Source organism: Thermobia domestica, chromosome 16 (assembly GCF_964235325.1).
Source record: "Thermobia domestica chromosome 16, izTheDome1.hap1.1, whole genome shotgun sequence".
Taxonomy (NCBI): Eukaryota; Metazoa; Arthropoda; class Insecta; order Zygentoma; family Lepismatidae; genus Thermobia; species Thermobia domestica.
The window spans coordinates 134,898,499-134,924,461 of record NC_137469.1 but is presented as its reverse complement, the minus strand read 5'-3'; the positions used below and the strand labels follow the sequence as shown (position 1 = coordinate 134,924,461).

Sequence of the window (25,963 nt, the reverse complement as noted above, 5' to 3'; positions counted from 1 at the left end):
AAAACTAGTGCGCAAACGGATTTTCCAGTGGCATCAAAATATATTATTGTCAAAATATATAAGATAAAAACTTTCAGGGTGTCTATTTTGAAAGAAATTGAAAAAACATATTTTCCATATAATAAAAAGAAACCAGCATAAACAGTGCCTTGCTAAAACCAAAATAGTTTTTGTGATACTATAAATCTGGCGTTTTAAAACAATTATCATCATTCGACCTACGCCTGCTAATAGTGTAGTTTGGTATATTCAATCTGCATCCAGGATGAACCAACCAGGACTGACAGTCGTGAAGGGAGGCCTGAGTTTGTGAGTATATGCACTGTGCTGATGAACTTTACTTTTGCATGGCATATTGTCGTGGAAGGAGGACTATGTGACATTTAAAAACACACGAGAGTATCAGGGATTTCTCCTTGATAGACCCCAACCACTGTACTCCTTATGTCTTATATCATGATTTTGTAAATATTACTTGTTTCTATATTGTTAGCATCTAAGGTGACGGTTTTAATAAATGCCCCAAATGAATGACACTTGTCCTTTTATTAGCATTCTAATTACTTAACGTGACAATTGATTGTTGCTATATTCAGTAACAGATTAGTATCATATTAAAAACTACTTGCCATTGAGCTAAGGCGGCATGTTATCGTCTTAGACTCGTGATGTGCTCTGTCCAAAAATGCATGATTCAGAGTGGCGGTGCAAGTGCTTTTAGTGGCGGTGCAAGTTATTCCCCACTGGAAGTGAGGGATTCCCGAATATTCCGTTAGGATAGGCGAGTCCACATGACGTTAGCGCAATGACAATGTACGAGAAAATGGGAGTATCTGCCGAAAACAATACGGACATGATGTTTTCCCTCTACAAACTTACTTGGTCTGGACTTGAAAGTGGGACTTGAACACTTTACCACGACTCACGACGCACTTTTTTTTCCCCCTTCGCCGTAGCGGACAAGAAGTTTTCTGGCAACGCATTAGAGATTATTGTTATTATTAAGAACTTTTGTTTTTGGCAGATCCTGGGATCAATGAATTCTTTTTTTTTTTTTTTTCTTAGGTTCGGGCCTGAAATGTTTCGTCCACCGGTCCAAGTTTCTCGATCTTCAGCTTCTTCTTCTATCTCCCAATATATTGGGAGTTAGAAGACTGATTGTATAACAAAAAGTTTAAAAGGGTGTGTTATGGAAGTAGATTTCTCGAAAAGAGTGGGCAAATGAACTTTCGAGACGGATAATGACAAAAACGATCATACTGAAAAATTGCGGTTACAAGTGCCCCACAAACGAACACAACATGGACACTTCCACCCTCCGGATCAATGTGGCGATAAATTAAGCACAGACTCCCTAAGATTTCCCCCTATTGTGTTCCTGAATAGACGTGAAAGATTTTCTTGACACAACAGAATAGAACGAAGGAAATAATCCGTTTGTTATTAAGTTTATTTGCTCTGTTAATGGCATTTTCGTATCGTAACTTAATATTAATTTCCATTTATGAAAAATACAGTCTAAAACTGGTTCAGAATCCAGCTGTTCCCTACTTCTCATTTCTTGTTCTAAAACTTGCGAAATAATCTGTTCTGATAGGCCTCTATTAATTTCCTCCTTATTTGCACACACATAATATTATCATATTCTACAGTTGTCTGCAGAGCCAACAGAAAGACACGCGCTCCATTTAATAAACAACGTGGTAAAAGATGTCGCTTTTGTACGTCACGAAGGGAATGGATAACAGAAAAATCCTCAAATGGTTAAAAAATAATAATAATAATAACTGAACCGACTCATTCAATTTACCAGAAAATCTAGGGGGATTCAACTAAACGATCTAACTTAGATGAAATGACATGAGTATTCTCCATTATTATAACCATAATTCTAAATCACAATTTCTAATCACACTAAGAAATCAATATCTTACACCACTATATATATATACTACACCAAAGAATAAATAGCACTTCTTATATACTATGAGAAAGAAAAACAAAATATAACAACTCGAAGGTATAACTTGTAATTCTTCTCACCCATAAACGAATCAATAAAAATGAATCAATAAAACAAACAGATAACAAAACTCTAAATGACCAAATGCGTAAACGTGGAGAGAGTGAGTGGGTGGGGTAAAAGTAATTTTCCTTGAATTTTTTCTCAGCAAAACTATAAATTATACTGTAATCTTTTCTCAAATTCATCTTTATTATGTTCAGCTTTATATGATGTGTCTTTACAAATTTCTGACATGCCCCACTAGCGCAATCTGTTTAAACATATTGTAACTTGAATCAAACCAAGGGCGTAAACCTCACAATTTAAAAAATAATCAAGAGGAACTAAAAAGATTGATACCCAGCATGTCCGCCATGTTCCGTGATGTCCTTTAGGCTAAAGGAGTGAATGATTAAAGAATGATTAAAAAGGATTGATGAAAAGCAAGTAAGACATTTCAAACCTAGGTGGTACCATAAAAGAGTGTGATTAACTGAAAGCGCGGAGAACAATGGCGACGCTAGGCTCGTAATAGTAGAGGGCAAGAGGGGAGACAAAAATTTGGGAAGGGCGAGGCGACCACACTTCTTTTGCTTTGATTATTATTATTATTATTATTATTATTAGTAGTAGTAGTAGTAGTAGTAGTAGTAGTAGTAGTAGTAGTAGTAGTAGTAGTAGTAGTAGTAGTTAATCCTGAGCTTCTACCAATTCAGTTTATATCTGATCGAACAGCTATAAGTTTGTGGGTAACAAGTAAACATTGACACGTTTCTGGACACTCTTTAATGCAAGTACAACACAGGAACATTAACTTACACAAATATTGAAAGAAGCATATCAAACGAATACAGTGAATAAGTGAATTGTAAATGTTAGAAGCATGTATGCCTACAACCTACACGCTATAAAAATGCACCGTCATGTCCAAAATGATTGTCGCATGTCTATAAGTATGTTGTTGTACGAATATAATTTGAGAACGATTTCTTCCGGTGTTTCTTATAAAGTTAGTATGTGTATAATCGGCAAAGACATGAATGTGGCAAATTTCATGTGAAAAGGGCAGCAAATAAGAACAATATAACGAAAAGAAAGATTTCAATGTCAATTTCAGTGGCGAATTCTACAGCAGCATTTCGTGATCATGAATTCACCGGTTCTAGAAAAATAGAGCCGAAGAAGTGGTGAGAAAAAATATTGGGGTGGCAGTCGCCCCTCCTCGCCCCTATGGCGCCGCCACTGGCGAAGAAATGTTTGTTAACTTCAGTTCACTTTACACTCATATATACATACAACAAACAACTGAAAGGTTTCATCCGACTTACCGTGATCGCAAGGGGATTTGGCCCCTCTTAGCTACCCCTAGCTAGGGGTCTAATTTCAGCCTACCCATTTCGAAATTTCACGCTTCGTTACTGACAAGCACATTAAAAATTTCTCCAAGTCTGAGCACTTTTTACCATGAGAGCTATGTCTTGATACTTTTCTTTAAATGCTGTCTCTGATACGTTAATCTTAATATGTATTACTAATTATGGTGTGTTTATGTTTTCCATACAACGTGGTTTATCTTGAATTTAATAACAAGAGAGAGCTCCTTCGTGGCTAAGCGGTTAGCGTACGCACCTTTGGCGTAGGAGACCCGGGTTCGATTCCCGTTGGGAGCTCATGTGGTTCGGATTCCACGTTAATTAGTAGGTCCACGTCTCATATAGCCTCGCTGCTGAACGGGACGTTAAACTCAAAATCAACTCAATTAATAACAAGAGAAAGTGTTTCATTTTATCAGTATTTTGATGTATAGAATCCAGTAATTAGTGTGCTTGTTGATAAGTTACTTGTTTAATTAAACATAGCTATAACATGTCGACTTTCCCTTTATGATGAGAACTTTTTTCTTCTTTTATGCAATTTTTGATCACTCCTCGCAGGAAGTTGAGTTTGTAATCTACTTGTGGAGGTTTGTTCTTTCTCACATAAATGTTATGGGCATACAATTATATTTACTCCGTTGATTTTGCAAGTTGCAATAACAAAAGAAGATACGTGTGAGTGGAATGAAATTTATTTCACAAATTCGTTGCATGACTATACAGAAATATTTACAATCACAAAATTATAATCGTTTTAACCTTGAGAAATCAGTGCGGCGTGAAGCCTCAAGGTGCTGCAATGAAAGCCTCTATACCAAAGATATTATAAAATAGGTAAAGGATCTGCTCATACCGTTAGCCAGCCAAAAAATGTAAGGGGGTGGTAGAAGTTAGGGGGGAAGATCCAACCATATTATAGTTCATCACCTATTATAGTTGATTTGCAAGCCTTCCTTGAAAATTTTAGGGGTCAGCAAAAATTTAGGGGGGCCCGGCCCCCTAGTCGACCCTTGGATGCGGGCCTGGATCTGCCCATACGAATCTTCATCCTATGAACTCAGTGAAGCCAAAAAACAACCGAGCATCGTCTGAGCCTGCACTTTGATTGGCTACTCTTGTTTCCGCTCAAAACATTGTGACCTTAATGGTGCGGAGCGGGCAGATTAGGTGTGTCGTTACTATGACGTATGGTTTTACGATTTTATAGTATGGGCAGAACCTCTATTTTATAACATCCTTGCTCTATACAGCCATAGTATCAACCCAAACAGGATGTTCATGAAAAGTTGCCTGGCACCAAGGACGCTGATTTCTCTGTAGATTTGGGGGGGCCCATTCAAATGCAGAAGGTATATATATGAGGATTTTAAGACAAATTGCACTCAAATTATGCCAAATATTGTATATTCATAATTACAATAGGGGGGCCCACATGAGCCTTGAGGGAGCCGGGCCCCCCCGGCCCCCAGGATCGGCGCCTTTGCCTGGCACCTGTTAGTATCTGAGTTTACAAAATATCGACAATAGACCAACCATGTAAGACACATGTCCAGTGGCGGCTAATGTTAGTGTTGCAGCGTTGCACAACAACCGAACTATTTCAAGAAAAAAAATATTATTAGCAGTAGTAGTAGTAAAGAACAGGAAAAAATACTTGCTAATACTCTCATATACTTTAAATAACATATGTTTTACTTCTATGGCTGTAAAATCTATTAATCCGTTTAAAAAAGTGAAAGATAATCCATCACACAGTCTCTAATTTATAGCAGCCAGCATACAACGACCAGATTTCTATAGCGCGACAATTGGAGCGAACGTTAAGTGTCCTTTCTCCTATCAGAAATTAAAGGCTCTGGTCGTTGTAATGCTTCTGCAACAACGAGGCACGGTTTCAAGTGAACGAGAAGGTTTTTGACGTGTAAATAAGATTTCTGAATTTTACTTAACTACCAGTTGCCAATGGAATTTAGTTTTATGCATTCATATTTTTAAATTACGGGACTATACAGAAGCAAAGCAATATAATGACAAAAAGAAGTGATCACAAAATTACAAAATAAGAAAGAAAACATGTAATAGAGTAGAAAACAAATGAAAGCAAACGCGCATTTACAAGTAAATTCTTACCTTATATAGATAATGAAGGTTTCTTGTACAGCAATTTATGAATCAAATATTAATAACTCAATGTATAGAATCAAATATTAATAACTCAATAATTAATTATTTATTGTCTTTTCGCGTGCAAAATAAGACAGGTTCGATATTACTTAGACGTATTGGACCCCTTCAAATACTTTGGACCTTTCCCAGCAAGCATTTCTGGGTGTAGAACTCTCAATGCTGTTTGTTTTGACGTTAGTTGACTTTTGACTTGTGTTACACGCTGATCCTACATCTGGCGGGTTTCAAAGTTTGCTTTCCAGAATGTATCACATTGATAAGCATTGTTTCCCCTCGGGTGGAAGTACTGTATATTGTGTTCATCGTGCATTGCTTACCTTACAACCAAGACGGATGATTTGGAATGTAGTTTTTCTTTTACGCACGTGTGTGGGCTGGTGTATATGCAACATTCGCGATTCATATACCTCTTTTGTATCAGCTGTTTTGGTTTTTATTTATTAGATTTATTTGAGTTGTGTGTGCTCTAATTCTGTAAATAACCTACAAATTCTGAATGAATACTATGCCATGACTTCTGTAAATAACTTACAAAAAAGCAATTTCCCTAGCTCTCCACTGAGGAAAAACTTGCAATTAAAGCTTAGACAAAACAAACAAAGGGCAATTCAGTAGAGTGTTAGAAAAAAATCCGTTTAACTCCATAGTACATCTTATGGCAGCAAAATTGTTTATCTTAGATATATTTCCATAATTGTTTTAATTTTTTCTAGATAAAGCGTGAATAAAGTGTGTTTAATTTACATTTTTTAAATAACATTAATTTCTACCACGAACTGCAAAAGAATTTGAATCACTGTCAGGGACTGGGTTTGCTAGAATGAATTGTTCGCAATAATCTAGGAAAATTATGTAGTGAATCTACAAAGCTTCTGAAATTAATATTAACTGTCTCTATGATGTCAGCAAACGGAGACAGGCGTTTTTACACATCGAAAAGAATTGACACTTTCAAGGAATTGAATGTTCCAAGAAAGGTTGTCATATTGATTATGCTTTCCATCAAGACACACCTGATAATGGGAATACTAGAGTTCAACCAGCATGTATTAGACAAATTTACTCCAACCAAAGAGACGAGAATGGACTTACTAATTAAATAAGGTGAGTAGCTGAATAAAATGTTCTGCATTATTATTTTTTTTTAAAAAAATAGAATTTTATTTAATTTCACACGTCGCATAGCATTTGTATCTAAAGTTATGCTGATTAGTCAATGAATCAATTTTATATCTTCCGTCTCCGATCATATTCGTACTGCAACACCCGAAACCACAATCCACCAGCCGCCACTGCACATGTCACATGCGTAAATATCAGCAGTGATGTAACTAAGGGGAACAAACGGGGCTTGTGCCTTGGGCGCCCAATGGGAGGGCATAAAACTCGACAAATATTTATTTTCACTATAAGGAAAGAAGTTTTAGCAAATTAGAGATCATAAAAAAATTACCTAAGAAACTTAATAGAACAACAACGTGTCACCAATCTTAGGATCGTATCCATAGAGCGTAAGTTAGTTTCAAAACTATCTTTTGAGGACATTGTAAAAAAACTTTGCAGCCAAAAAAGCCCGCAAAGTTAAATTTTAGTTCCTGCTTTTTGTATTCTCATTTAACTAACATCGATTTAAGAAATTTGCAAAATATCCAAATATAATATTCGAAAACAACAGCGTGACTGTTTGTTGTAATTAAATATTCTATTCTAAAGCAACAGACCGTTGATTCATTCTACATATATGCACATCTCGATATAGTTCCAAAAACATTGTGATTTGTAGTTATTATGATAAGACTATAAAAATATGTCAAACATGCTACTTTCAGATAATTTCGCAATCAAATACTAATTCGCAATCAAAGAACGCGTTCTCATGTTGTGTTTAACGGTAGTGCACATTTTCGACATGATTTATTGGAATTCTTATTGACATTAATTTGGGCACCGAACAAATTTCTCTTTACAGTTTGTTCCTGTTTTGAATTCTGAGGAGAAATGCTTCCGGTTCTGGCGCAACTCTCATATATTTCTGGTTCCTCTCTGGCTGTACAATTTTTAGATTCGTTTCTGCTGGAGGCATTTTCCTTTCTTTTTCTGCCTTGGATTCCTCTTTTTTTCCTCTTTCGAGGAGTTTAGATTTAAGGCACAGATCTTATCTCATCCCAGTTTGCCTATGTCCTGCATTAATCAAAATAGCAGGACATAGGCAAACTGGGATGAGATAATATCTGTGCCTTAAATCTAAACTCCTCGAAAGAGGAAAAAAAGAGGAATCCAAGGCAGAAAAAGAAAGGAAAATGTCTCCAGCAAAAATAGAATATAAAGATTGTACAGCCAGAAACGAATCAGGATTCCTCTCTCATTCTTTTCTTCTTCAATTTGCTTCTTCCAGGTTTCCTTCTCTTTTATCATTTCTTGGTATTTCTCTGAGGTGACAACAAAGGGTAGGCGCTCTATATTGTGTTTCTCCTTGCGCTTAGGTGTCTGTAGACAATGCAGATGATCAGCAAATGACGCATAATTTAAATTGCCAATTTTCAATTACCTGCTTGAGCCTTTACTCATCTCAGCACTTTCTGAACACAATGCACTGACTTCATTCTCAAATGTCTCTACATTTGCACTCCCAGAAAATAATGATGGTCTAACATTGTTGGAGTTATTTTAATCACGAGTATTTATGTTTGCTTCTTGTTCATATACGACGGCACCTGATTTTCTTCTGTTCAATTGACTGACGGGTCCTCTACTAGAGAATTTTGAAGAACATTTGCATTAATTCCTTTCCCTAATGAAACTGAATTACTGCTTTGTGTAGATGTTTTGAAATGTCTTCACAAACAATATAAGGCTGACATTTCCACATTACGATTCTCTTCCGAGTTCTTCTCCACTTTAGTGCTTTCCAATTGTAATACATCTTCTTCCACATTGTCTGAGAACTGCTCAGCTGTTAAGACAATAGTTTCGTTTTGTTTCCGCACAAGAATGTTGAGCAAAAATTAGTGAGGATGTAGATGTGTTCCTGATGTACTTACTATATAGTTCACACTATTTGGGTCAAAGGGGGGAAACCATTCTTAATAGTTGATGGGGAAACTAGGATCTTAGAAAATAGAGGATCTGCCCTTAGAACAAAATCTTGAAGCCATACGTCACAGTTTCGCCACCCCTACTCTGCCCACTCTGCCCAATAGGATCGCAATATTTTGAGCCAACAATCATGGCGGAAACGAAAGTATCCAATCAGACAATGGCAGAAACGAGAGTAGCCAATCAGACGTGCGGATGCTCGGTTATTTTTTGGCTTCATCGATTTAATAGGATGAAGATACATATGGGCAGATCCTCTATTTATAACATCCTTGTGGGAAAATATAATTATCCGCTTCTTCTTTAAGAATAGGAGAAAAATTCAGCTTATTCACATTTCATCGGGAAGGCTATGCCTCCAATTCCGAACCACGTTTCTCTACCCTATCTTTATTGGTCGAAATGCTGCAACATTTACTGTTAGAAATATTCGAGTTGCATTTGGATACAAAGCAATGAATTCTATTTGTAACTCACAGCATAGCGGACTCAACTGGTATGTTAGGTGCGTCTCATGTCCATCAACAAAATAAATTATTGGAAATTTAACATTTTGTTGTTTGTATTCGTAGAATACCTCACCTTTCATCCAACCGTTATTACTATGTCCAACACCCCATCGCTTTGGAACAGACTTTGTCACATCTTTTGGAATACGGATATAAGGGTACACTATCATTGGTGAGTTGTATCACCGTTTGCGTTAAATGTAAACATTACTGTTGTTGAATCTTTAGCATTAACTTCATACACATTTTGGCACCCTTTTCAGCTAGAACACTGCCTTTATCCTTTTCACTTATATAGGTTCCTTTTTATGCAAAATTGGAGTAGGACCGAAGTCATCTCTGCAACTAGAATTTTTTAACGGAATTACTGTGTAGAACTTGGTATACGTACACTTTTGAGGCTGTTTGATTCCCATGCCTTCTGAAACTGCTTGGAGAGCAGCTTCAAGAATTTGCTTATAATATTTAAGAGATCGAATTCATGACATATTGCAATATTGGGCTAGGTCTCTAACCTACAGAAACTGCTCCAGTATAAGATATAAAAATTAACATTACCACACCGTGCCGCTATAAATATAGGCCGTGTCCAAAAGTGCATAGTGCACACTCGAAGTCTACAAATGGAGTGCACACTAAATAGTGTACACTTCGTCAAATTAACTTTTGATCCACACTTGTTTACAGCGCCTCATCGTGGTGGAATATGGAACATTGATAACAAAAGAAGGGAGAATTTCGCGTACTAAAGTTCATTCAACGAATATTCTGATCCAGAAGTAAACATTGCAGAATGGTATTACTCAGCCAGTCATCGGATGATTGGCTATCGATCAGCGCTCCTTTCGAGAAACACGTGCTTGTATCCTGTCCATGTTTTACATACTTCCCGCACGCGGCCATATTGTAAACTGTGATTCGCGCGTAAGATGAGTCAAAGCCACCTTCTACGCATGCGAATTCTCTTTTATTGCATTAATTCAATTTAGTTCTTAGATACAATGTTGTTTCTGTTGTTTAACTGTAAGGAAATTGCATTTCTGATAATGAGCCTTATAAGCAACATAAACATTGAAAAACAGCTAACTTGACAATGGACTATTTTCTTCTGCCGCATGGATGTTCCTTAAGGCTCTTTAACCAATAAAATGAAACAATCACCACGTGTATTTGTTTACATGAGGTACTGAACGTTTCTTGAATAAACTGTAGAAAAAATTAACTTAAGACTTAATGTAAATGACTTAAGAGTTCCTTTCATGTATGCCAACAGCTTCAGCTTTGCCGTATCTGCAAATATTTATCAGCATATTCTAGACTATTGGCGATGTTCTATTTTATTAGGCATGCTTGCTCGAGGGAATACTTATTAATCCCCCGGAAGAAAAGTAGCACTGGTGGTTAGGGCGCTGATGACACTGTTGCGAAGTAGCTTAGAAATTTTATTGCAGGTGAAAATAGGCAATTTGCAAGAGCGTTAGGACACCGAGGGGAGCGCTATTTACAATAATGTGGCTCAAAACTACTTTGGGAGAGTTCATATTGAGTACTATTCCTTTATGTACGGTAGATACACAACAATAACACTATAATTGTCGTCGTTCTACTGTATTGCTTCAGTTACAGGCATACTGATTAGACTATTTCTACCCTATTATGCTAGTGTTGAAATTCCTTATATGTTACTCCTTCTTTGTGAATCTATAGATGTTACCCGTAAATCTTCAAAATAGTGCCTCCATATACTTAATGTACACCAAAAATTAACACTTACAATGATGACGAGGAAAAAAGTGGTAGAGTTGAACAACATGAGAACCAAAATTTACAGGAAAAAGCTATTATGTCACTATGAAATACTAATTTATAAGGATCACATGTACTCAAGGTGGATAACTCTAATTAAAGTAATATGTTAATATATATATATATAAGATTATATCTTATAAGCCCGCTTAAATTGAGTTCTGTACATTGTATACACTTCAACATTTACGTGCACTTCATTATGCTTTCGGCGCCCTACATCATTCTTGAAATATACCCACTGTCTCTCGTACATGCTTCCCACTACGAAAATGGTTACTCAGTAACGAAACAAATCCCCTCGTCCAAAGGGGCGGACTGGCAACCATAGGGCCCACCCTGCTAAACTGAAATGAGGGCCCACTGTATAAAAATGTAGAAAATGTACTTGGCATTCTTCATATGTATTACATATAAAAGTCCATCTTCGAACCCATAAAAAGTATCCCATATATTCATACAAAAGCAAAACATTAATTACAAAATATCTGAAGTAGGAACATTTTAATAGTAACTCATACAGTGTGTAATTGGCATTATCATTTTTTTATTGTAAACTCACACAATACCGGAATTAGTGCTTTCAGTTATTTATATAGTGGTATTGTTTTTTTTTTTTTATGTAATGAATTTAAACCATTTATTTAAACAAATGAATGTCATGTTTTAGAAAACCCAAAATATATACATACGTGTGCAATAAGTAAAAACTAATCTCAAGTCAACTTTGAAACACTAAATAATTAAAGCACTCACAGAAATAATGTTTCTTTCCTCATAAATCAGTTCTAATATCAAATTGGTTGAAATTTTCTACTGAATTGCATACTGCATTTTGGCTCACATGCAGCTTTTTGTGAATCACATCTTCGTTTGTGTTCTCGCTTTTTAGCACCACTTTTATATTTTTTCTTTACAGTAATCTTACAATCACTCCTACCATCCATACTGACACAACCACATCTGTCTTCCACGACAAATGACACGTAACTGGTGTTCCAATAATTGAATTGCTGCAATCGGATTTGCTCTTCGATGTAATACAGGGTTTTCATAAAGTCTGGACGGATTTAATTTGCTTATAATTTTCATTAAAATGCTCATAATGAAATCAAATAAAGTGCAAACGGTAGCGGAAGGATTAAATTTTTAGTTGCCAACACTGTTAGATAAGCGGCAACTCTGAACACGTTGAGAGAGGGAGAGGGAGGGCAAGGGTCAGTTTCTTACCAAATTCCATCCATGTCTCCGGGAAGGTTAACCGACACAACTGTCGCGTTTGGGGCACGGAAAACCCAAAGGAATTTGAGACACATGAGAGAGATAGCCCTAAAGTGAACGTTTGGTGCGCTGTGTCCTATGATCATCTGATTGGACCGTTCTTTTTTGAAGAGAAGACCGTGAATGGAGATTCGTAATTGGATATGTTGCAGAAATACCTCATTCCGGAACTGGAGGCACGTGGAATCCAGAACGACATCGTGTTCCAACAGGACGGGGCACCCCCTCACTATGCAATCAAGGTGAGACAGTTCCTTGACGAGAAATTCCCTAACCGATGGATTGGCCGCGGTGGCCCGACCGCTTGGCCGCCAAGATCACCCGACCTTACTCCCTGCGACTTCTGGCTTTGGGGTCATGTGAAAACGAAAGTTTATGCAAAGAAGCCAAGTGGTTTGGAGAACTTAAAGGACAAAATCAGGGCGTCTGTGGCTGGCATTTCGGATCAAACACGGCGGAACGCTGTGAGTGGATTCCAGCGCCGCCTACGCGAATGTGTGGGCGTAAATGGCGCCCAGTTGGAGGTGTGGCGGTGAATGAACTGAGCTGGTGCAGATTACAGGTAAAAATTTAATCCTTCCGCTACCGTTTGCACTTTATTTGATTTCAATATGAGCATTTTTATGTAAATTATAAGCGAATTAAATCCGTCCATACTTTATGAAAACCCTGTATACAAATAAAACACGAGTCGAGGGCAGCAACTTCATAGTAATTGTTTGAGGTTTGTATAAAACAATCGTTGATAGTGGTGACTAATTTCTTTTCGCTTTACCGCACTGAAAAAAAAATCGAAGCCTGATCTGATTTCTTTCTTCGAAGCTTGGTCTGAGGACAATGCAGTTCAAAAGCGTTCCGGGTCCACCTCCACTTTCCACAATAACGATATCTACGAAACTATTGTTTCTTTAAAACATCGCCACTCGCCGGCTTGTAAAAGGACCGGAGTAGGAAACGGTATCCAAATCCAATAACAGCCTGAAATCTACTGTTTCTTATATTAAAAACTAGCAGCGTTCACCCCGCTTCGCTGCGGTCACCCCGGAACGCAATAAACTTTGTTACTTAGATAATTTTTACTTTTTCGCTTTCAAGTGATATGATAAAAACCATAGAAGATTGCAGTAAATGTTAACATTATATCGCCTGTCATTTATGTTAACCCGCCCCGCTTCGCTGCGGTCACCCCGGAACGCAATAAACTTTGTTACTTAGATAATTTTTACTTTTTCGCTTTCAAGTGATATGATAAAAACCATAGTAGATTGCAGTAAATGTTAACATTATATCGCCTGTCATTTATGTTAACCCGCCGAGTGACACGGTCATGCGGGTTGCATATAAATACGTTTATTTTTATACCTATGATGAACTAACAAAGGATTTGTACGTTATGGACACTTGAATGGTCAATTATCTCAAGACACTGGTAATTAAAAATTAAAGTGATATGATAAAAACCATCTAGGGTCCAAATCCTAATAACCCCCCAAAAATAAAAGAAATTGGTTCAGCCGTATTAGCGTGATGAGGTAACAAAGGATTTGTGCGTTCCCTTTTATATAATAGACTAGCAGCGTTCACCCCGCTTCGCTGCGGTCACCCCGGAACGCAATAAACTTTGTTACTTAGATAATTTTTACTTTTTCGCTTTCAAGTGATATGATAAAAACCATAGAAGATTGCAGTAAATGTTAACATTATATCGCCTGTCATTTATGTTAACCCGCCCCGCTTCGCTGCGGTCACCCCGGAACGCAATAAACTTTGTTACTTAGATAATTTTTACTTTTTCGCTTTCAAGTGATATGATAAAAACCATAGTAGATTGCAGTAAATGTTAACATTATATCGCCTGTCATTTATGTTAACCCGCCGAGTGACACGGTCATGCGGGTTGCATATAAATACGTTTATTTTTATACCTATGATGAACTAATAAAGGATTTGTACGTTATGGACACTTGAATGGTCAATTATCTCAAGACACTGGTAATTAAAAATTAAAGTGATATGATAAAAACCATCTAGGGTCCAAATCCTAATAACCCCCCAAAAATAAAAGAAATTGGTTCAGCCGTATTAGCGTGATGAGGTAACAAAGGATTTGTGCGTTCTCTTTTATATAATAGACTAGCAGCGTTCACCCCGCTTCGCTGCGGTCACCCCGGAACGCAATAAACTTTGTTACTTAGATAATTTTTACTTTTTCGCTTTCAAGTGATATGATAAAAACCATAGAAGATTGCAGTAAATGTTAACATTATATCGCCTGTCATTTATGTTAACCCGCCCCGCTTCGCTGCGGTCACCCCGGAACGCAATAAACTTTGTTACTTAGATAATTTTTACTTTTTCGCTTTCAAGTGATATGATAAAAACCATAGTAGATTGCAGTAAATGTTAACATTATATCGCCTGTCATTTATGTTAACCCGCCGAGTGACACGGTCATGCGGGTTGCATATAAATACGTTTATTTTTATACCTATGATGAACTAATAAAGGATTTGTACGTTATGGACACTTGAATGGTCAATTATCTCAAGACACTGGTAATTAAAAATTAAAGTGATATGATAAAAACCATCTAGGGTCCAAATCCTAATAACCCCCCAAAAATAAAAGAAATTGGTTCAGCCGTATTAGCGTGATGAGGTAACAAAGGATTTGTGCGTTCTCTTTTATATAATAGATTAGTAGTTAATGTGCTCGTTTTTAACAGCTGCTGTATCACAAACTCCTCAATGTTTTAGGGCCTGACTGTCTCATAGACGGAACCTTTTCAAGTCGATAAACGTGAAGAAGAATAAGATCTGTTCATGAAAGTTTAACTTCACGTCTTTTTTTATATATCCAAAACACAAGTTTGCGGGAGTTACCCTGCCATATTTTTGATGCTGGTAGGTTTAATTGAACACATCTTTTTAAAATTGGTGGAGGGGGGATAAAATATATCCATAAAAAGCTACTATTAATCTAATAAGAATTTTATGAAATTTAAGAGATGTTTTTATGAAAAAATACAGTATGCAATGTAGTGGCTCTCATTATTCACCTGTACGAAAGGAATTATTTGTTCATAATCAATTCATAATGGGTACCGTAATGGGATCATATGAATTAAAAGGAAGGCAAGTCTTTACTTTGGCCATTTCATTCAATGAATCGTTCAATGAACCGATTCGTAACCAAGACTGAAAAGAACGTGCCCTGCGAGCCTCTAACCAACTTCACTCGCTGATGCTCGCTCGGCAATACTATGTGAATTAAATATTAAACTTTGGTACAGAAAGGAACCAACCTAGTAACTTATATATATATATTAATAGGTTGGTTCCTATTCTCAAAACCGGAACGGAAAGATCAAATCGCTGAATCGAAGAATCAAAAAAAAAAGAAAAGAAAAGAAAAGAAAAAGAAAAGAAAAGAAAAAATGAAGTGGCCAAAGTAAAGACTTACCAAGAGGAATTTGTGAAATCTGTTAAATGTGGAGAAAGAAATTTTTGTTCTGCATTTCACTTTTGGGCAGCTGTCAAAAATGCAAAATGTATGGTAATTTGTATATTAGTCTCTCAAGTGCAAAGAAATATGGTAGCTTTGAAAGGAATTTTAGAATCAAGACTAGAAAATTAGGCCTATCTACCTACGAATTAACATTTGCACCTGCAGCTGTAGCTATAGAGAAATGAATAATCTAGGTATTCAATATTCTATGCTAGAGCTTAACATTTTAAATCATACGATTTTAAAATTTGTCATTTACGTGCAAATAGCTCCATTACCGATAATGTAATAATTTCAATTAAGCTACATAAACCATGTAATATTTAAAGACAAATGTCTTTATAGCATTATTAAAGAAACATTTGGTTGCTTTCCCTATAATATTTTAAATTCCATTGCATACTCAAATTACACAACGTAAATACGTTTGTTATTTGCGTAACATTTTTATATTCCACTTGTAAAATCACTAATTTGTATATTTATCAAGTAAGTTATTAGATCAGCCCGCAAATATATTCACCTCAACTAAAATATTAAAAATATGTCTTAAAATTTTATTAAGTCACTTTGACATTATTGTTGTTCCTACTACGAAGAACTCCCGTCTTAAGTACGCAAGTGTGCTAACGTCTGTGTTACCAGATGCCTAGAGTTGAATTTCCCACATCAATTATGAAAATTTCCCACATCTGCATGATTTTTCCCACAATATTTCTTTTATCAATTTTATAACTTTCAATTACCGAGTTAACATGGGTTTCTACAAAACCCTCTTCACTAACAGGAAGAAAAGTTTACAGACTAAATATTAGCAATTAATACGAGGATGGTTTGCATTAACTAATTAAACCATTGTTTTGCGCAAATCGAAGTTTAAAACTATCATGTGCTTATAAACCTGGATTTGCAACAAACAGCGGCTTCATCGGTTGATGCAAAACATTATATTTCTAATTCAGTATATGAGCCATTAGATTAATGAAATCATAAACAACAACAACAACAACAAATCAAAGTTTCACATACTGAAGAAATCTGACAAATATTAACAATAATATTAACTCACCATAGGGACATCAGAACAGGGGGTGCAGAAGGACCTTCAGCATCATTAGTCGTACAAATCATCGGCGTTGTGGAGAGAAAGATGAGCGCTGCTGACCTTGAAGGAAGAGCATCTATGTTCTTCGCCTGAAAAGCTTATCTCACTACTACCACTGCATTAAGAGATCATCTCAAATTCTGTTCTTCTTTTTTGTTTCACATCATTCACAATGGAGAAAATTCTTTCCGATTCAGCATTTGAGTGGGGCAATGTGAGTACAAGTCTTGCAAGCTTGCCTAAGTTGGGGAACTTAAGTTCATCATTAAAATCTTTCGTTTTTGACATGAAATCCCACATAATATCCAATTCTATAACCATTAAATTACTTTTTTCGTTGGCATTAAAGAAGTGTGGCAGAACCCTCCATTCAATAAACAAATCGTTTTCGTCAATACGCTTACTGAAATGTTTAGCTAAGTGTGTAAGCTCTTTTAGCTCATTTCTAGAATTTCCTTCTAAGGCTACAGAGGGAGACAGAAACCTTAGTTCACGAAGGAGAGGTTGATTCACTGGTAAGCGTCGTTGAATTTCAGTCACCACTGTAACATAAATTCCAAGCATCTCTTTCGCACTTCTTCTGCCCCGGAAGTTGGTAACTCACTTAACAAATTCTCAGCGTCCGGGCCAAGGTACACTTCGGACAAGGGAAGAAAGTTTCTGGTACATGAAGCATTCACTGTCTCTATATCTTGTAAAGCACTTGACACTAAAAAGTTCTGCCCTATCTCCTTCAGAAGATGCACAGAAGATTCGGTTAAGGTATGAATAAAGTATTTTCCGACCTTGAAAAAGTACATTAAAAGTATTAAGGTACCTCAACACATATTTGAGGAAAAACATGTATGTCTTTGTGAATAGATTGTTAAGTTCTGTCAATATCATTTCTGCACTTTTCAATTTATCTTCGAAGACTGCTAATTGAAAAAAACTTTTGAGCGTCTCCCAATTTTCAAGAATACGACACACGCACGCATGCATTGCTAACCATCTCGTAAGGGCAGGCTTGAGAATTTTTCTTTTCCTTTCCGTGTTCAAAAATTCTTGAATTTCGTGAAATTGTGCATTTCGTTTTAAACTGCATGACAAATAGGAGGAAATATTCCTTACGAGTTCTTCCGGTGCCCGCGGGAGTTTCTCACAGGCTTTGCTAGCGATTAAAGCTGCAGAGTGACAGATGCATCCCATGGAAATTAGGTCACTCGAATCCTTTTTAAGGCGTGAAACAAAAGAGTCTCTGGCCCCCACCATAACACTGGCTCCATCACAAGCAACTCCGATTATATTATTTAAGGGTATATCCTTGGAAATAAGGCACTCTTTAAAGGCGGTATATATGTTTTCTGCCGAACAGTCTCGTGAATCTAGATTTACCAACTCCAAGAGCTGAGATTTTACTGTCCCTGTTATCGGTGAAATATAGCGCACAAGAACACAAAGAAACTTTTTAAATCCAATATCTGTACTTTCGTCAACTAAAATGGAGAAATCGGTATCTTTGATATCGTTCACAACTTCATCTCTTTCAACCTGAGCAACAATATTCTTGATCAAACTCGTACATTTCGTTCGTTTTAATTTTAGTTCCTGAGCAATTGTAGAATCTTTGAAAATATCTTGAACAACGGGAACTAGGTGCTCAACTATTTGAAACGCTTCGTTGTGCTCAGCGAAGAAAGCGGCTATTTTTATCTCAGCGTCTTTCGCTTTCGTTGAGGACGTAGGAGTATCTTTAGTGTCTGTCTTATTTTTCTGCACATATCCACTGATTGATAGTGTTGCCGAAAGTGATTGCACTGCGTTTTTGTGTTTTAGACCTTTGCTATGTTTTTGAAGATCACTTTTCCCACATTGTAGTTCAACATTGCATACAACATGTCTACACTTACAGTCAATACCCGACACTCGTTTTAACCAGCCTTTAAAATCTGGATCATTTAGCCAGTCCTCTTGAATTTTTTTCTTTCTGTTTTGCTTCCCTTTTTCTTCAGATGAAAGTTCATCGCGAATCTTCCTTTTCTTTTTTGACGTTCCTAGTATTTTACTCATTTTACTGAACACAGCGCTACACCACCACAACTGCACACAATCGAAAATGTTCGTAATCCAGACAAAGCACTGCCAGAATCCTATTACGTCTTAAGCCTCGTGCCTAATGAAATCTAAATGACGATATTTTATATGACGCTCAGTTTCAAACAAGACGCACAAATATTTTTAATACATGTGGACGGAATGCCACATCCTACCCTCACAGCAATAATACAAATAATCTAACGAAAGAAAATATTATGTGCAGTACGTTACTTAACATTTACATACAACAATAATCATACAAATGGTAATTGAATTGGAAAGCAGTAGGTGAATATAGTAAAGTTTAAACTCCGCTTACCCTATTCCAGTTTTGGCTTCTTCCTACATAATGCTTTCGATATAGGAACTGGAGGTCTACTCCTTAAATTTGATGTCTGTGAGTTGAATTTTCTCGAGTGTTGACAGATTTGTTTATATATATTGTGGACAGTGTTGCCAGACCAGTCAGTTGGAAAAGCAGGAGATTTGAAGATAAAAAACAGGAGAAAGCAGTAGACACATACAGTGGTGGCGTTTGAATGTAAATCCGGGGGGGCAATAAAATTTGCCATTATTAAGGGAGGAGTAGTCAAAACAAGCAATCCAGAATTCATTTCCGATGTACTACGTTGAGCAAATGAAAGGGAAAAGTCCCGATTTATATTAATAGTATTTGATACAAACATGTGTGAAGTAAAACGTAGTGAAAGAGCAAAGTGGAGTGGGAAAATGTATTTTCATGCACGTAGCTATATGGTGCAGTCACACGTGACCGTGGCGTAAGACGATTTCTTGCTGACGATCGTGGAGAAACGATCTAAGCCACTCTTCCAGCCCAAGTCCCAATTTAAACAACAGAAAGTCATAAAAACGCTAACCATAATGCATATAGAGGATGACGTACAGTTGTATTCTTTGGATTCATATTATGTACAGTAAAGCTCTATAAATATATGCTCTACAGAGCTTTGTGTATTATAACAGATAAATTTCGTCTTTTTGTGTGAGGAAACATTGAAAATTCAATATTATTAATAATAATATTTCTTCAACTTCTCGAAGTAAGGAAAAAGCAGGAGATTGTTAACTTTTCATTTTCGTTCGCAGTAGGTCAGTAGAACGTACAAAAAGCAGGAGATCTCCTGCAAAATCAGTAGATCTGGCAACATTGATTGTGGAAGAAGAAAAAGACAATGCGTGAATTATATAACTCTTGAGTGTTGACATGCTTTTTTTTATCTATCTTACTCTCATTGTAATAGTTGTGATATCGCAACGATTGGTGCGGTTCTTTCTTTGATTGACGTTTACTTATCAGAACACAACAATGTGCTATAAATATTCTGAGGTGAATGTAACACTGTAAGGCCGGCTATACACTATAAGATAGATCCTAGGAAATCTCTTACGATTTATCCTAGAGTCAAAATCTCAACGTGTATGGCAATAGATCCCATGTCATTTCCTGTGTTCTGAACGATCCTATGAGATTTCTCTTGTTTAGAGCACGCTCTATTTCGGAAAGAAAATTCGTAAGATTTCGATTTAAGCGACATCAGGTGAGAGAAAGTGAAAACAAAACAAATGAAAACACAAATGATGAGGTATCTTCTGATCGTGCAGGTTTACTTTAGATGTACCACTCGAAATAATTGTTGAAAAATTATAATTTGTCACTATTTCCTAAATGATTTGCGTTGACCGACATGAAAATATCTTACATAGCATAGATAAAATCCCTGAAGGGGACCAACAAAAGCAATTGTTGATAAACTACAATTCTTTTACGATTTGCGTACAAATACGGGGTCAAGATATATATATATATATATATATATATATATATATATATATATATATATATATATATAGTATAAAAACTATAGTGCAAAAAACGCAAACCAAGTTGTGCTAGGTTGTTCCTAGAAAGTACGAATGCTATTTAGCCGAGTCAGAGCAGGGCTAAGCGGAGTCCCGAGCGTTAGTGAGGGGGTGCGAGCGAAGGAAGCAGGCGCGTCAGTTGAAGTAGTGAATACGAGTGCATTTTGGCAATGATACGAGTTTGAATAGCACTTGTCATGGTATCGTGGTAGTAGCGCTCCACTCGTAAACATAAATTATAGCTTCTGTAAACTATGCAGAAATACACCGGTGGTGGAAAATAGTAACACCGGTCAACTTTCATATGCACTCACTTACGTAAAAGTTTCGCAGAAGGGGTCCAGAAGTAAGCAGAACATACAAAATTTACAGGAGAAATGGAAGATGCAAGTACTTAGACCTAACACAACCTAACTAAATCTAACCTAATGAAGTTAACTAGCTTAAACTAACCTAATATTAATAGAAGTAAGCGAAATTCTATCACTTTTTGAAAATTGTGTTGGACCCATGTACTAATATAATCTAACGTAACATAACCGTAACTAACCTGAACCAACCTAAACTAAACTAATGTGAATATAAACTACCGAAATTGTAGCATTTCTTAGAAAAAAATAGCTGGACCCTTTCTGCTAAACATTGTCTCACCTATTTTAACCGTCGTTAAAACATTTATAATGATTTTACACTAGTAACCCTACAGTTGTAAACATAAAATACAGGTGTATTACTTTGTATTTAATTATGTTGCTTCCAAAAAATTTGTTCCTTATAAATATGTCTTTTCATGCAAAGTATTAAATTTTACTTGTAAATCTTCTAAAATGTGGTGCGCCAAAAGTATACCAGCACCCTTCTGACTTATGCTTTTTTTTTTTTTTTTTTTTTTAGAGGTATCCAATTTAACAATATAGCGCCTGATATTAATATCAGTGGGATGTGCAGTGTGGTTAGCATAGTAATTCTTCAACTTTATACTTTTATTAAATAGAACTATTTCACAATGTTGATATACGTCATTCGGTCAGACAGGAAAAATCTTCACGTGTATGGCACACAAGGGTAAGATTTCCTACAAGATATGTCATAACATTTTTCCGAAGATAAATCCTAAGATATTTCCTAGGATTGATCTCGTAATGTATAGCGCGCCTAATAGGGTTGGTTATATTGGCTTTGCCAGATCTACTGATTTTGCAGGAGATCTCCTGCTTTTTCTACATTCTACTGATCTACTGCGAACGAAAATGAAAAGTTAACAATCTCCTGCTTTTTCTTTACTTCGAGAAGTTGAAGAAATATATTATTATTGGATTTTCAATGTTTCCTCACATAAAAAGATGAAATTTCTCTGTTATAATACACAAAGCTCTGTAGAGCATATAGTTATAGAGCTTTACTGTACATAATATGAATCCAAAGAATACAACTGTACGTCATCCTCTATATGCATTATGATTAGCGTTTTTATGACTTTTTATAAGATTTACAAGTAAGTGTTGTTTAGATTGGGACTTGAGTGGGACGTCATTTCTCCACGATCGTCAGCAAGAAATCGTCTTACGCTACGATCACGTGTGAGTGTACCATATAGCTACGTTATCGCTACATGCATGAAAAGACATTTTCCCACTCCACTTTGCTCTTTCACTACGTTTTACTTCACACCAGAGATGGAGTGGGTCGGTGGGTCAAGTTTTCTGGGTGGATCAGTGGGTCGTGGGTCAACAGCATGTGACCCACCACCCACCGTGACCCACTGCGACCCACCATAACCCACTGCGACCCACCACCCACCGTGACCCACTGCGACCCACCACCCACCGTGACCCACTGTAACCCACCACCCACCATGACCCACTGCGACCCACCGACTCAGTCTGACCTACCGACTCACTCTGCTTACTGCATTGTAGACAGTATCTTCTGAAGACTGGTAAATTTGCGTTTTACTTTCAAGACCTTCCTTTCCCTTCCTTTTCCATTTGTTTCCGTCTACTTACCTAAGGTAAGTAGGCTTTATCTAAGTGAAAAAAGAATTTCAGGCACTTTTGGATTTGATATTTGTAATTGTAATAACAGCAATAGGACTTATACTACTACTTGGCTTTCGAGGCCTGTCAGTTTTTAGAGAAGCTAACTACTGGAAAAATACATTTTTGAATGACAGTAATGTATAAATTATTATTTTTAAAAAATGAATGTAACTATGTGTGCCTGATCATAACGGCCAAATTACAAAGTCAAATGAAATGACTTTTGGTATATAGTTAGGCCTTAATCCAAACTGGGATGTTATATTGCTTTCATTATAATACACATCCCAAAGAGGTAGTAAGGATCCGAATTTTTGAGGAAAAAATGAGTATCTCGCAAGCCGTTATACTTACGAAGCTGAAGTTCAGTGTATTAACTCTTTATTAAAAATAAACAGAATCTGTCCTAGCATTTTTTTTAAATTCTCCTTTATGAGGGGGGGGGGGGCACTTTCTATATTTGGAAAATTGAAAGTGAGTTGGTTTGTAAAAATAATAAAAAAATGATCGATATTAGTTAAGAAAAAATTCAGAAACAAAAAATACAGTACTTCGCTTCATATACCCATTGCTTTCTACTATAATAATTGCTGAAGCTTATGTTTATTATATGGAGCGCTTGCAGCACAGGGCAATCAATCCATACAATTGTGAGAAAAATAGACATAAAATTTGTACTGTAAGTTTAAGTACACGGAAATTTTAGTTTGGATTGTATGCATAATTATATGGAAAATTTTACACTTTTTTCCTTTACGTTGGTCTAAAAATAAACACACTGCTGAACAAGACTGCACTTATTTAATATAAAAACACATTTACACGTGACGTTTCGATCTTCTAGCCAAGATCCTCATCAGACGTACACTGTAAGGTGAAACAAAGGTCGAGTTTGTTTGTTCTATGGTCATTATTTTCTATTTATGACAGACCTCTTGTAGGATAGAGGAAACCTAAAAAGGAAGGTGAAGACAGCGAAACATTCTTTTGACAATTATCAGTCCTCGCATTTTCTCCCCAGTAAGATACCTTCAAGGAGTAAAATATAGGCCTTGTATAATTCATTGACCTCACTGGAAAAAAAAAAAACTATGTGCCATACAATATTTTTGAGTATATTCTCCTACACTACAGAAAATCTACAGACCACACTTTTAAAAAATCTGGTTTTCCCTATTGTGACGAAAAATCCCTAGATCTGAAAATAAATATGTAGATCTGGCAACCTGTTATATCCGCATCTGCAAATAGCGGTTATACTTTATCTGTGTTCCTGAGTCTTTTACGGTTGGGAGGGAAAAAATAAACTTTTTGTCTGGAGACCGACTGGTTATGATTTACAACATTCTGTTTGGAACAATGTATTTACTCATATATTTCGTATTTTGTGAATCTACCGTCGGCAAATCGGACAAAATGTTCTTTCTTTTTTGTGTCCTGAATTTGTTTGAAGCGGTAAAACCTCCAAACTTCTAGATAGTGAGAGGATTGGGCCACAAAAAATCAACAGAAAGATGCGGAAAGAAAATACTTATAAGCTTGTCTAAGTAGCGGCCTAGCTGATTTGAAAGAAAATGAAATTAAATATCTAAGTTTTACGTTCCTCGATTATGCCAACTAGGCTAAAGAAGACGGTGTTGATGAGAAATGAAAGAAATCGTGGAATGGAGAAAGTGGGAGGAAACGGGAGAACACCGAGAAAGCTCACGCATACAGTGTTTGTCCACCACAAAGTTCACTTGGCACGAGCTGGGATCGATCCAAGGACCCCATGCACCAGAGGTGAACGCTCTACCACTGAGCCACTGCGGTCCACCTAGGTGATTTGTCCAAAGGACATGCCTATAATATTTTTGTGGTAATAATACGTAGCGTTTGCCACGAACATTAAAATATTGAATATTTCAATAGATCATATGGAATGAGTGAGGTAATCTTTTTCAGGACTAAGGATGTAAGAATATCTAGAATAATATGGGAAAAAATTATTGTTTATGACACAAAAGGAGACTAGAAGTGTATTTTTTTAAGTTTCCCAAATTTTGACCCGAAATAGTGGTTGCCTTGAGTGACTCTTTGCATCCCCAGTTTTTTCGAGGGAGATACCATTGAAGTTATAAATTAAGTGAAGATCAAAAGCATCACAAATTATAGTTCTGAAATTAGAAGGTAGCTTCCAATTGTCGTACGCAAAGAAATCTCGTCTAACAGATTGATCTAGACCTATCAGCCTTTTCAATACTTCTCGATGAAATTTCAATCAGTGCGTGTTGTGGAAGTAGGGAGGGGAGGGCAGAACAACAGTCCACATGCCATTAGGTCTCTTTAAACAATAAAACGTTCTTTTATTTTAAGTGTGTTCTGCTATCTAAGCTATTAGTATAAGGAGAGTGAACAGCTAGGAACAGAAAAGGTGCTATAATTTTCATTGAGGATGGATTTTAAAAATCTGGGTTGTCGCCACCTATGGCCATTTAGCCCGTCACGTTTGAGGGATGACATGCCTCGACGAGCACAGTCTCCGGGGAAAGGAAAGGAAGAAAGGATTGGAGAAGGAAGGAAGCGACCTGGGACCTATATATTAGGTATCATACCGACATTGGGCTGGTGTAAATGAAAAAAACCTAATTCAGGATCATTGGCCTGAAAAAGCTTTATACACATTTTCGACCGAGTGCCCCCAGCGGGAAGCAAACCCGGAACCGCTAGCACCGAAGAGAATTTTCATTGTGTAATACTATACTGTTTTCAATCATTACGCAGGAAATTAAGCTGATCCGAGGTCTACCAGCTTCTGGTAGAGATGCCAAGGAATGCACTTTCCCTGGGAATGTACTTTATGTCTTAGGACAATTAATTTGGTGGGTCCTATAAACGTATGACCCCATGCCTACCATCACCCTCCTCCGAAATATAAACCCGGAACCTTGTGACCGAAGTCCTTGCCTCTTAGACTTCACGACTACCGAGATTGGCAGTCAACTAGTTTTTAGTATTCAGATACATACCACTTCATATTTTTACATGATGTTATAATAATAATAATAATAATAATAATAATAATAATAATAATAATAATAATAATAATAATGTGT

At 36.6% G+C, this 25,963-nt stretch overlaps 1 protein-coding gene across 1 annotated transcript in view; it reads right to left on the bottom strand.

Moving 5' to 3' along the window:
* The window catches only part of LOC145672623 (fatty acyl-CoA reductase 1-like), a 202,143-nt gene extending 183,222 nt beyond the window's left edge, over positions 1–18,921 (bottom strand). The window contains exon 1 of the mRNA XM_081741783.1: positions 17,983–18,921. Coding sequence (XP_081597909.1) covers positions 17,983–18,921 — 939 coding nt within the window. The remainder of the gene's footprint in view (positions 1–17,982) is intronic.
* Positions 18,922–25,963: the final 7,042 nt, after the last annotated feature.